This window comes from Hyalella azteca, unplaced genomic scaffold (genome assembly GCF_000764305.2).
Source record: "Hyalella azteca isolate HAZT.00-mixed unplaced genomic scaffold, Hazt_2.0.2 contig11647, whole genome shotgun sequence".
Classification (NCBI taxonomy): Eukaryota; Metazoa; Arthropoda; class Malacostraca; order Amphipoda; family Hyalellidae; genus Hyalella; species Hyalella azteca.
In genome coordinates, this window is record NW_025941636.1 from 407,131 (window position 1) to 421,846 (window position 14,716).

Consider the following 14,716-nt stretch of genomic DNA (forward strand, 5'->3'; position numbering starts at 1 on the left):
ATTTACTGATTTATTTCAGCTACTCACAGATCGCATGCGAACAAAATCTAATCAAATCGAATTAGTTTCAAATACTTTGGATTGCCGTGAAGTGCGTCGTTGATATTGCCATTAGAGAGCAATGAACAAAAAAACTCAATGCGAGGCATTTCAGCAACTATTCCATTTCATTTCTTCATTCTATAATAAGGTGATGAAAATAAATGCACATTTCCAAATTTATTTACACATGTAAGAAAATAATAATTTACATATGTAAGTCGCTAAGTTATTTTACTACGGCTTTTACGTCTAAATCAACACGACTAGGGTAGACAATGAAAATTCAGTTACAAAAAAAGGCGAAACTTTCAGCGTGACGAAATCACAATCCTCGGGTGCAAGCACTAATTACACAGTTAAATAAATAAAAGCAACAACAACTAAGTTATGTACTTAAGTGCATGACGAAGCATGATTGGATACGGGATAATAAACAGTTATCTGTACAACAAGAAATACATTAAATGAATTCGGTACTCTGCAATGCTGTTGATCTTCCATTGCTCTGCATAACATATTAGAATATCGGCATCGACCATCACGTGTAAATGATAGCTAGTTGGGATAAAAAGGAAATTCATTAAATACATTCTAAATGCTGGTACGAGATATATTCCAAGTAAGTTAATAACTTAATTTCCTTCCGGCAGTTAGTTTTCTCCGATAAGTTATCTCAGGACGAAAGCCATGTACAGGAGTGAAGACGACTTGAAATTTCAATGAGTAGGATACTTCTGGGATTATTTCTAAAAAATGAGGAATGGTAAATATAATATTCAGCAAGTTCTTCCTTGAATTCGATGAGTAAATGATTAAAGATTACTTCTGTTCATATATTCACATGCTATACAATGGAACTTAGTGTTCCATTGTTCCACAAATTTGCTTATCTTACTATAGAAAAGAATCGGGAATACTATAGGGATGCGCTGATAACATTCATTGAGGCTTTGCAACACGAAATGGACGTCGAAAAATAACAATACACAAATAACAATACACAATGAACACAAAAAGACATGAACACAATATGCGTGTCGTAGAATGACTGAATGATTCTGTTCGGTCTCTCAAAGCTAAGGTTGATAAATTCATCGCAATTAATTCAATTCGCTCAAATCTGTCTCGTTTCCGTGGCCAAAATGAGTAAGAAAAAGGAAACAGGAAAAAATTTATGAATATTGCCTTCGAATCTTTAAATTAACATTTCATAAAACAGTATATTCAGAGTTCTAAGACATTTTTTTCTGCAAGAGGTAAACTCAATATGTGAATCTGTGATCATCCGTAAATTATAGCTTATTGAGGTAACGAAAATATTCCAAGGATATTAAATATAACATCATTTCTTCAAGCTCAGCCTAAGATAAATTGATTTTACTGAGCAACTCCTGCATGACAAAATAGATCTAAAATATCATTTCAATATACGTACTAAAGTAATCTCTTATACTGTGGTGCGCATGACAGACGACTAGCAAAGAGATGAGTACACCATTTACAAATGAAACTGTCGTCAGTTTAGTGGTAATTAATTGACCGTTACAAAGTGTCAGTACAGAAGGCATGTGTGCTAATAAAGCTGGTGCTATCGACAATATCATACAGGTGTTACAGTCAACCCTAAACCAGGGCTCCCATAGCGCGCTGCCTCTCCCATCTCTTCGCAACCTTTGCTTCGGGGCAAAAGTAAAACAAAAAACAGACAGACGGCATTTCATGTTGCATAAAAAATATATTTATATTCAATATAAGCAAAAATTTAATTACGGTTCTTGCCGTTGGCTATTGATGGAGAGATTTGAATTTTTCTTTGTGTGGAATAGTTATTTTAAGCAGGAGTGAATTTCTGGAACGGAAATGCAACAAACAAATGCATGGAAATGAAAAATGTGCATTGAGTTAATATCTTCAGCGACGACAATTAATAAAAATAGAACAGTATTCGATTTGTGAGAGACGGAAAGGCAGCGGCAGGAGCTAAGCCCAGCTGGAGCAACCATTTCTGACCTTTATACACTATCTTTGGTGACACTAGCTATGCCTGAGATCCTCACACGCTGGGCGATCAGCAACGCAACGCCACGTCCGGTCCCACGCTCTATTTCTTCACAAAATTGAATCAGGATAAAGATTTTGTTGTTATCTGGAACATCATAACTGAATATATTGTTGAACTTCAGTTACCTTTTGGTTAGTTTTGAAATATATTTGGTATTAGAGAATTTTCTGATACAGCTAATTTCCGATTCATGTTGGCGAGAAACGGTTTATGTCCGTGTAACGTCGGTTAATCCGACATTGAGTGATTTTTTTTGTAAAAAATAACGAGCAGTAAATTTTCCCTGTATATAAAAATACTCAACTATTTCGTATTACTATTCTAATTTTATTTTATATGACGTAATCACAGAGAATTCAAGCCGAAATTTTTTAAACTGTATTTTCTTGAATACAAGTGGGGCAGGGCGGGAGCCGGACGGTCGTCGCCCGAGTCGCTGCCGCTGGCTGCATGAGGTCAGTTTTGAGCGGACAAAATAGTTCGAGATGAGGCGCGTATACGCAGCCTACGCAGCGTAGTTAAACGTTACCAGGCCGACTCAGGCTCGAAAAATTTAAGGCTATTTTTTATTTAGTGATATTTTAAATCACCTAAGTATAAGTGAAATCACAGGAAACATTTCAAAAATATTGAGGGAAATTTTAATATCGAGGGGCAGTGGAAATCAATATTGTCCGACAGAAAAAAAAAACTTGTATTAAGAGTGAGTATAAATTGTTCAGAAACAATTGGTGTCGCATCGGTCAGAGCCACACAAGAGTTAAGTTGTTTGAGAGTAAAATTTTGCATTTTTTCGTTCATAGATGATGTATTCTGGAAATTAAGTGAACAACTATTGACATCAACAAGACTTCACTCGCTGATTTTCACGAACATAAATAAAGAAAAGCTTTTCCAAAGCTAATTAATGGTCTAGCAAAGAGCCTCGCCTCAGGGCCGTTGCATGCGTCAGCCTGGTAGCCGTTACACCACGTCATCCATTTCATCATCGGCTTCTATTTAATCATGAGTTAAGAATAATAAGAAATCTATTAATATCAAGTAGAGGTTGATCAAGATTTGTTGATTTGTTAATGATAATATTCAACTAGTACATGAAAATTAGTATGAATAGTTTTCATTACAAGTCATGAAGAAATACCCTGAAAATCAATCAGAAATTACCCTTCGAGCACAGCTTTGTCTTCCAGTCACATCTGATGACGGTGACTGCAAGTATCATTTGAAAGATTTCTTTGTTGTAAAAACACTTCACTGGGGAATAAGTCTTGAATAAAAACAAAAAAATTTCCCATCGCAGAGCCAAGAAGAAAATATTTTTTCCTTATTTATATTAGTTAAGTAGAAAAGAAATAGAGACGATATTTACAACAAATATCCCCTAAAATTAGTTTCAAAATTGAACATTTTTCTTCGAATTCCTTTACATTACCAGAGAGCCTGGAGCGTTCACAATCAATTTAAATTCGTTATAACCATCAACAAAACTAAACATGTGAAGAAAAACACAAAATTTATTAAAATTTTAAATAACATGAGTTACTTAGTGCCTGATTTCAATTGTATTTTTTGATAATTGAATGAACACAATTTTATGACAATAAATTCCTCACTCCTTACGATACTAATAAAGAGTAATTCGTTTGTCCGGCAGGTCACGATCCCAGACATCGATGAATTTCCAACCCACCAGTTATGTACATCAGATCTTTCAAAAGAAAAGTCACCAAACTTAATAAAATAAATTAAATAATAAGAATTTACAAACAATCAACATTTTATTTACAGATTAGTATATGTTCAATGTATCCTGATGTCACCTTAAAAAATATCTTAAGCTCAGTCGTACTATGGATATTCAAAAGTGCTAAACATCCGTGCTACCAATGCATTGCCAGTCTCCATATAGGAGCTTTTCAAATGCTGTACAAATATTTCAATAATCTTATGAAAATGCATCTATATACAGTTCATAAACAAAGGACTGACTGCTCAAGAAAAAATTTTTATTACTTGAAAAGTTCTCATCTTGCTTACTCTTAGGATTAAGAATGTGCGAAACATGATGACGGCATAAACTGCAATCACTTCACGAAATGTCTCCTCTTCAACACCGGCATACCAACCAATACTATCTGTAATTTATTTGAAATATGAATCCAACTCATTCTAGTAAAACGAAGTAAATTTGAGTTGCTGATCTGTTTATGATTTTCTTGGAAGAAAGCCACATTTGCAAATTGCATTGTAGATATCGGTGAAACCGGTTAAAAAAATACTTAACTTACGACAGAAATAAAGCTATGGGTTTCTGATGATGAATGAAAACGCCTCTGTAATGCTCAAGGCGTTGAAATTTAAACTCTGTAAACTGACATTGAAGTAACTGAATTTAAAGTAAAAATTATTACCATGTTGTTTTGGTAAATTGAAGTAAGATATACAGAGAAAGTTTAAATATAGAACATAAAATGCAACCTGAGAACATAAAAAAAAATTCACGGCAAAACTGCGTTGTTGCAATGCAGCTCTTTGGCAGGAAGTTCTTTGTTACTTATACTAATTAAAGCTCTTAACCAAATACACAAAACCTCGAGTTGAATAACAATCGGTACAGAATAAATAATGGGAAATGACATAGGTAGAAAATCTTTTTGTGTGGTTGCACACACGGCTGGGAAATAAAGAACGAGTGGTAATAGTGATACCGTTGAATTTTGATGACTATAGTATATATAGACAAAAGCTAACGCTTCACTGTGTTGAATCTTTCTATTGCATTTTAACTCACATCTACACAAAGAGTACGGAATTAAATTCTCAATGATAAATCTGGAACATATGTTGTTTCTTTCATTAAATAGCACTGACAGGTCCCTTAATTTCTGATCACGCCAAGGGCTGGCTGGTAGTTCCCCCGCTGCACAGGTGCAAAATGAACAGCGGATGCAGATGGTGACAAGTGTTCGCAGCCTCGTCATCAAATTTGTTCCCTATTGGCAATAAAATGTTGCGCAATTCAGGCATGAATAACAATAATGATATTAAAGAGCCAATACATCAGAAATAATTTACTTTATGAGCAAACTGAACACAACTTAATTGGGTTTAACTGAACGCAAACTCAACTGAGCTCAAGTTCTTCGCTGGTATCAGGAATACCGTTGCAACGTACGTGAGCTAACTACCACTCTGAATAGAGTAATTAGAGGCAGAACTGGCTTGTACGACAGGCGCTGCGGCACAGGTGTTAGCGAAGTTGTGGCAGCTGTGGACAGGTTTTCAATATGGAAAACTTTTTGACAGAAAAAGTTGTACGTTTGCTTTTATTATGCATTATGTGTCTTGGCTAAGTATTTACACCTTTTGCGTGAGTAGCTAGTCTTTTAATAATATAAAGAATGACTGTATGATGAATACATAGAGCGTTGTTGTACGTCTCTCTCTACTCTGCCGATCATAATTTTTCTTCCGAAATTCTTAAAAATATTGGCAAGTTCTAACTGTTTGAGTAGATTTGAGCGTGATCGAATGGGCTGGGTGAAAAATGTGATCCGGGTGAACGGTCATATTATGATTTTATTTACGGCCATATTATGATAAATGTTTGCATGAAAAATAGCGAGTTTGCCTACGTGTTACAAATTATTCAGAACGCTTGAATCATACGGCCTAATGGGATATCCACTCTGACATCGGATGTGAGTCATAAAATATTGAACCAAGGGCCAGTCCTAATCAGACGAACTAGCCAGAGACTGATCACACGGTTGGTGTACAAGAAGGCTGTGTTGTGAATTGAAAAACACACAACGTTGATCGCAAATCAAGATCAGGCGTACCACGGAGCTTTTGAAGCGACTCCGGCGTCATGACTAAAAGGCTTCTAAATTACTGTGCTTTACAGCATTGATTTATTCAGAGCTGAGCGCAGCACTAAGCCGGTGGGATCAGGCAGAAGTCAGGCGTGTAGTACAGAATATTAGGCCTACTCCTAATGCAAACAGAAATGCTAACTAAATTTAATCATACAAATAACTCAAATAAAATGAAAAGTTTTGGAGCAGTAGAAAAATCAACCGTACCGTCATATTTATTTTCAAACAAATAGGAAAAGAAAATTTCAGACCAACATATAACAGGAATACAAAAGCAACGATATACTAAGACCCGTACCCTTATTCCAAGTAAATGATATATCCTCTTGAAACGCTTTGAGGAGCAAATTCCAGCTATTGAGAGTCACTATCCGGCGAACAACTTTAGCGACTGTGCTCCGACGTCAGCGCTTCAGGTCAAATGATTTCATTGGGAAATTTCATTATTGATCAGATGGTTCATGCTTCGTTTGCAATGAAAAAAAAAAGATCAAAATTGTGGTTGCGTGAGGATGAAGGCGGACGAGGGAGACAGGATGCTGCGCAGCTGAGCGCTTCCTGCTTCTGATAACTGACGGCACAAGAAGCAGGGATACGAGTGAGACAGAGCTTGAGTTTCTTAACCTTTTAGAGTCTATAACACTAAAGTTAGGAGCGTAAGATTCATTTTGCGTAATTCATTCGTGGCGTAATGCATGGGGAATTTTCTACTATATAGTTTGCAATGGGAACCGCCGGTGCACGTACTTTGGGTGAAATTACTTTATTTCAGCATGGGGTAAATACTATCGCTTGATTCAACTCATGATAGGCTCAGGAATGAACCATTGCATAACTCCGCCTTTCCTCGCAGAATGAGGATAGCCAAGACAAGAAATATGAAACGTAATGGTAAAAAGGTTCCCAACGTGAATAACGGATTCACAGTGAAATTTATCATGATTTATGCCTATAGAGATTTCCGGAAGCGGTTGAATTGAAGGAGTGAGAAGGCTGTCACTAACGAAGCTTTAGACAATGAAGGGCGTTGGCACGATCAGGTAAAAATGGCGACCTCGGTCTGTGAAGGTCTGCCTATCTACCAAGCCCAGTACCTTCTCGATACATGGATTCAGTAAGATATCAGGACACTATCATTCAAATCTCCATTTAATACAAATCTTAGCTAATGCAAAAGCAATTTAAATGTATGCGTTTTAACGGAGAAAGCTTGATCTGGTCGAATTTCGACATCACGAGTGCGGTTTAGTAGACAATCAATGATCCGAATGTATTGTGGAACAATTATTAGCCAGCAAGAAAACTTCCTCACGCTTCGTAAGAGTAGATGATGTTACGTTCGGAAAGTAAATCTGAACCTCGCTGAAGTAGCTGAAGTAAAAGGAGCACGACTTTTACGACCCATGGTATCCTACTAGGCGGTTGTGTGATTATTCGTGGCGCATCTCTGGGCAGTTTCCAGTTGAGTACCTTGGCATTACTTGGCTTTGTTTCTTTGTGGCGCGCGATCGAAAAGGTAATATTGTTCCCAGTGTTATACTTTAGCTCAATGCCCGCTTCTTTGTGATGCCTACCCACACTCTGAATGGGTCAGAAAAGGTCAGCAAAACTCTTCCTACTGAATTTTCAGGCCCTGAATATATTACAATCTAAGATGGCTTTCACACTACATACAGAATAATTAACTTTTCGAAATGTTTTCGGCTTTTCATTCCAGGCCGCTTTCCATGTTAAAGTCATGCTGTTCGCTCGTTGCTTCAGTATTCCTTCGCCGCATCAATTATCCTTATTTGAACTCTGTGCCAGAGACGCGTTGTTGTCGCTGTGCGTTGTTCTCACGCAGAGCGCGGCTCTCACGCGGCTGGCGGGACGACGGTTCTCAGCAGGCACTCCGCAACCTGACGTGTAGGGCAGCCATCATTGCGCGAACTTATCTTTTTATCCTAGAATGACTGAACTTCCGCTTTATGTGGGCTCACTGCAAGCAATGTGCATGCACTACTGCAAGCGTTTATAAGATCCTACGCGTAAACTCAAACAATAACTACTTCCAAAATTTATCTAGATTTACACAAAAGAAACCTCGGGCTAAAATATCTGCAGATAGGTAAAAAAAATCATACGCGTAAAGAAATTATTGTAACTACTGAAAGGTGCAGAGAGTTCAGTGCCTCGGGCAGAATTAGGTGTTGTTGAACATTACAAAAGAAGAGCATGCACCCTCTCGGGCTGAGATCATCTATCAAGCGCCTTATCCTGACCGGAACAATTGGAGTATTTTTACTAACTCATTGCCTGTTTGGTCCCTTATCGACCTGTTTGTTCCCCATTGTTCGCAGAATACGTACAGTCATCGACTGTATGTTCTTGTGTCAAATATATCGAACAATGTAGCTTTTGGGACGTACAAAATTGTCTGAGAAGCTGAAGAAATAGAAAAATGGACTTATGTTATGTTAGCGAAATTGGCTTAATAAGTTTGTCGAAATTATTAGAAAGAATTAACATTACAAAATAATTTCCGTGACCTACAATTTAATTTTTCGCAACCATTTTCAATGTATTCCAGACATTTTTCGATATACATTATTCTCAAAGCTGGTAACATGAATTCCAAACGAAATTAATACAAGAAAAGTTTCCATCACACAGTCATGTGAAATATTTGGCAGCGACAAGAATCCTCAATCAATCGGCAATCGATGGAACTTGCACCGTTGCCTCCAATGCCGGTAAAATAGAAAGGCTCACCGCACATCGCCATTTGCGAGTTATAAATGGACCATGAAGCGGGTATCCTATTACGGCCTTTGTGGGAAAATGCGCTGCCTTTGACTCGAAAAATGCCAGGACCATGGGAAAGATTTCCCGCTTTTTAGGTTTGTCACGCCTAGATGACAAGGAATTCTTCTGCACGAACCTTACCACTCTAAAAATTTATACAGGTCTCGGTGTGGGCATAATAAAGTCTCTGAATTACAACCTAACACGCAGAACCAAACAACGGCCCAGTATTCATGTGATATATCTCGCAAAAAAAAGAAAGTTTCGTGGTTTATACACTAATTTCGATTTTGAGCATTTCGAAACAAATGTAAATGAGTGGGTTTACACATTCAAGCGCTTAGTGTGAAGGAACGCTCACAAGAATTTTAGGGGTACGTCACCCACAGGAATTTCACGGTTACGTAGCTGACAGGAATCTCACGGGTACGTAGCTGACAGGAATCTTACGGGTAAGTAGCTGACAGGAATCTCACGGGTATGTAGCTGACAGGAATCTCACGGGTAAGTAGCTGACAGGAATCTCACGGGTACGTAGCTGACAGGAATTTCACTAGCACGTCGTTTACAGGAATAGCCCGCCACCGCCTTAATCGTTTAAGCCACAGCCGACGCTGAGCGCATCCACGTAACGCGACCAAAGGCACAGCCCAGGCTGTGCACTGCGCGCATGATTGCCTTTGAAAAGAAGTGGCCGTTGCTGTGCGTGCGCCTCACGGCTCTCCAATACCCGTGGCTGATGAGCTTGTGGTCTATCAGGCACTTGCTGCCTTCCAGTGAGAAAACAAGATCGATCTACTGCGTCACCTCTAAAGTATAGTCCAAAAATTCGATTTTTTAAATTTAATGCAGAACATTCATTTATCGCCTACGCATTCGATTTCTGGGCAGACGCGGAAGTCTATAGATCCACAGTAACATACTGTATTTAAAAATTCAGAACTCTTGTAATCATCGAATGCCTTTACTACAACTTTGCAATTGTATTCTTTTCGTTTCCAAATAGATTTTTGACTCTATTGGAACTTGCAATTCAAAACATTCTCACGCTTTTATTTCTTCCTCAGTGGAAACATTTTCGACAATAAAAGATAGCGATCTTTGGAAGGAACAACGACAACTTATTGAGGAAAGCATCCTAATTAAGAACATGCTTGTATCGTAAGAGAAAATAAATCAATAGCCAGAGAAGTATCACACAATGAATAACACAAGATGGCAGCAAAAGCAGCAGGGGAAGCATCAGAGCAAGCGTGGGAAACTCTCATGACGCTAGCGACCAACCCGGCAGAGATGTGCAGACGACGCTCACTGCACGTACGTCTGGCCCCGACGCCAGCGGCTCACATCTTCGTTAATTTTTTGCATGGAAATTCTCAGCTGTAGCTTTAAAGCTTAGGAAGCTAATTAGGCAGAGAAAGAGTATCTTGCTTTCTCAGTCAGAAAAAAACAGATGAAATATAGTTGAGTTCAGTCATCAATCATAATGCACAGTTTGTTTTAGAACTACGGAGAGGGTGATCAGAAATTTTTCACCATTTATTCAAGTATGATGCACTAAGTGCACAGGATGATCAAAGAAGGTGAATGGACATGATACAAATTTTATATGGAATGAGGGACTGCCATTTTAGGGCTCAATGGAAGAAAGAAGCGTTTAAAAATGAGGGCATAGAAAAGAATGCGTAAGTTTCATGAGACTATCACCTGTATTAAACACTCGATAAACGATTAAGAAAGTAATCTAGTATTCCAGTACGCTGATAATGCATTAATAATGTGCCACGAAGCACGAATTTAATCCGAGTTGCACACCAGCATCGAAAGATAATTTTACTGAACTCGTCTCGAATCAAACATTGGGGAACTTAATGGTACAAGATGTGTGTTTACAGGCTGGACTGCATAACCCTATTGATAGTTGAAGACCGTAATGCACAGTTTACATTGTTACATAATAACAGTAATAAAAACTTATGATTAATGGTTCATGATCCTTGTTGAAAACCCTTCTACCGTGCTGGTGGAGGACATCTTCCCGCAATCCATCTTCAGTAGGCAGCAGAATATAATAGGCGTGGCTTGGCTGGATTCAAGCAAAACTTTGATTCCGATTTGGGTATCCCCGTATTCCACCAGCCTGTGCACAGTTGTTATTTACTTCCATTCTTTAGATCTTATTTTCTGTCTATTCTATTTTTGAACATATGCTTCTGCAGATAACCTAGTAATGTCACTCACTGAAACTGGCTGGAACTTGATATTTATTTATTCACCATCTAGAATTCTAGATGTTAAATAGAACTCCTCCCTGAGTATATCACTGGCCACTTACACTGGAATACTAATGAATATCAGTACAGTCTGCTTCCCTATAGTGGTGACAGACCACTATAGTGCAGTTAAATTTATAGTTACTGAAGTTCGCAGACCACATTTGACGCCATACCACTGAGGAAATATTAGATTATAAGTCGAGTGATTGTGAGTACATATTGATACTGCGAGTGGAGTAATTTTGAGTAAACTATTTCTGTCCAGCGATGCGATAATGAGAAATTGTTTGATGATGCGTCATGCAATGCTGAGTACATATTAGTGAAATCAAACATTTTTGAGTAAATTTCCGATGTTGAGTAATGTGATGCTGAGCAAAAGTTTGATGTTTCCAGATAAAAAACGGATGTTGAGTAAGAGCATCAATAAATTTGGTTGCAGCTTTATAGTTGACGTTTCTTTCAAAGGGAAACGTCACTTTAGCATAATATTTTAGAATGATCACACATATTTTACACGATAAATTCATATCTGAAGATGATCCGAATACCTTATTTCAATGAAGGCTGTCAGCATTTATTAGGCACGAACTGAAATCATTGAAGAACAATCAGTATCATTTTTGATGAACTTGTACCATGTTTTGACCGAGCTCGATCTGATCAGAGCACAACAATTCTATTTAAAATCACTGGTAAACCTCAATCATTTTAGAGACTGTAGTTGTAGCGCTCTACGCCGTTGCAATGTTATTTCTTTAATGCCGATTTAGAAAAGAAATTCTTTAGTTGATTGATCTGTTTTTATTGTTTTTTCTTTTTGTAAGATAAGTCACTACTTCAACTGGACGGCTTGAGAGGAGGCGCAGGCAGGCTGGAGGGTGGTGGTGCCCTCCTAACCTTCGTGACGAGATGATGCAGGACGCTCATGGCCTCCTCCAGCCCTTCTCCCGTGACGGAGCAGGCCGGTGCAATTGCCCACGGCTGAGACTCTGGCAAATCTGGCAGCCCGAGTGCAACAGACAGGAAATTAGGCAGTCTGGATCCCGGCAAGTCTTGCTTGTTGGCAATAACGAGGATGGGAGGCTTAGGCCTATGCAACGTCGTGCACTGATTGGCCTGCTGCTTGACGAGCCGGTGTAGCTCGAGCCGAGCTTCCTCCAGTCGCTCAGCGTCGGAGCAGCTGTCGACCACGAATATGAGAGCATCACAGGCTCTGGTGTAGGGCCGCCACAGAGGTCGCAGTCTTTCAGCTCCACCAACGTCCCAAATGAGCCAAGACCCGCCGCCGACACGAACTTTTTCCGTGTTGAATGCGACTGTAGGCGATGCCTCGACGTACTGACTGTACCGTAACCGCAACAACGCTGTGGTCTTGCCAGCCCCTTCCAAGCCCACCAGCACCACGTGGGCTGCGGGCTGCACCAGGGCTGTTAGACCCCATATCACCTCTCTCACCACGCCTACCATGCCTGACCACATGCACGAACACATCACCACAAACTCAGTAACTTCTCACGTGAACGCAAGACCATCGTGGACCTCCTCCAGTTTTCCTACAACTCGCCCAAATGTTATTTTTGTCTGAAAAAAAGTATTACAGTTAGGATATGAGCAAATATTTTCTTATTTTTAAACAAGTTAATAATATAGTGTGGATGAAATTAAGCCTGGAAACCTAGAATCTAATCATATGTGGAGTAATTTGCCAATTGAGTTTAATGCATTCGCTAATTGGTCTGTCAGTTCGATACTATTAAGTTGGGTTGGATTTATCATGAACAACTTTCACCGTCACGGGTCTATTACGCCACCAACCACCCAGCCAATTACGAGCGTGACTCGCCCCCCAATTGGCGGGATTAATTGCGCTGGTCATTGCCGAATGGCCAATCACGCAGCCGAAATAACAGCTGCAGTCTCTAAGTTTCGCCCGGAAGTGAAAGTTATTCGTTATTGATTGGATAAAAATTGCGGCGTCTGTGTCTATGATCTTAATTTTATCAGGCCACATCATTTTACAATGTCAGTAATCGTGAGATAATCGAGCCAACGTAGTACTTTGAAAAGTTGTCCTAAACCAAAATATGAACTTAAACGTATATATTCATTTCATCATCAGGGACAATAGTGTAGGGACAATCTGCGGCAATAATTATTTTATTGAAATACGTTTTTCTCAACAATTGTAATTGATTTTGTGAACATAATGAAGCAGGTACAGTTTAATCATCTTTGTTATGGTAACTAACTTCACATGCAGTGGTGAGAATTATTGACCCGCATGATTTACCTCTTTATTATAGTCGCCAGGCTTTAATATGTATTTATACAATAATTATTCATGAACATAAAGGCTAAGAACTTCAAACGATTTTTCAACGAATTTTAGACATTTTGTTAGCGTTCAGGCACAACAAAAGGCCATGGGCCTATTTCTTCAGTGCCGACACTTCTATTCTATTCTATTCTATTCTAACAAAATGTACTATTTATGAATATTGTATTGTTTTTGTACGGGGGAGGGTTGACTTCTGTACAACAACAGTTGGCCGATGAGTCATAAGAAGTCGGCTGCCCACATCTTTTTCGGAATAATTTTCGGAATTTTTAAAAATCATAATAATTAGAACAAAATTAATAAATAGCTTAGATGTTATCTGTTGCTTAAAAATATCCTGCTAAATTTGTATGAACAATGCATCTTGCTACCTGCAAAAATTAAGCTGAAGATTATCAAAAAAATATGATAATGTTTGTGAAATTTGACATTTTTATTACCGCAATTCCTAATCATTATCATCGTTCCACTTGCACACCACCGCACGATACTCATCAGATGAGTCATTGTGACAAAGTCTGACCATTCATTCATGGTTTGCATCAAATTATACTAACATCGTTCATCAGTGAAAAATAACTAATGGCTGAGTAGAAGTGGGAAATAATTATTATCGAATATTATATCAATTGTTTCGCAAGAAAATGTGTTCAATATTCCACAACTCCACCGGCCCCGAGTGCGTCACCGAGCGTGAGCATCGCACGTACACACCCCACCGACTCTCGAGCAGCACTGGCGTAGTATCGTTTGCAGCAGGTAACTCGGCCAATTTCTGTGGAGCTAATCAAGCGGTCGGCGCAGGTACATCACCTGCCTGTCTGCCAGGTGTTGCGCTCGCCTCTATGAACGAGATTGTATTACTGAAATCTACCTCATGCCTGGGGAGCTTGCTGCCACCTGCCAGAATTGTAGAACATTCAAAGAAGAGCTTGTTTTTCATGAGGAACTCTCCCTCTTATGAGTATCCGTGATAGGTTTCATTTGAAAAACGTATTGTTAGTCTTGATTAAGCGGGCTTTAAATTAGATTATATAGTTTTATTCCAAAGGCCTTAGTATGATGATGGTCAATTTGATAAAGAGGAACATTATAATGAAAAATATTATTTTTCCGGTAAAAATTTTGTGTGCATTAGATATCTCATTGATTCAGTAACTGACTTAGGGATGATGCTACTTAATGATACATATTACCCTCAATGCTACATGAGTCGCCGCTGTTATTTTAATCGCATACCTCCAACCATGATCGAAAGTCCTCCGGTTATCTTATGTTTTCTTTTCAATTAATCTCAATTCCCGTTGATCATAAGTTCTCCGGGGTTCCTAAG

At 38.7% G+C, this 14,716-nt stretch overlaps 1 protein-coding gene across 1 annotated transcript; it reads right to left on the reverse strand.

Moving 5' to 3' along the window:
• Window positions 1-206: 206 nt before the first annotated feature.
• Window positions 207-12,628, reverse strand: LOC108668154 (ADP-ribosylation factor-like protein 4C). Its single transcript, XM_047882940.1, has one exon. The coding sequence runs from the start codon at window positions 12,534-12,536 to the stop codon at window positions 11,883-11,885; it is 654 nt and encodes a 217-aa protein (XP_047738896.1). The 5' UTR covers window positions 12,537-12,628; the 3' UTR covers window positions 207-11,882.
• Between the last annotated feature and the right edge of the window lie 2,088 nt (window positions 12,629-14,716).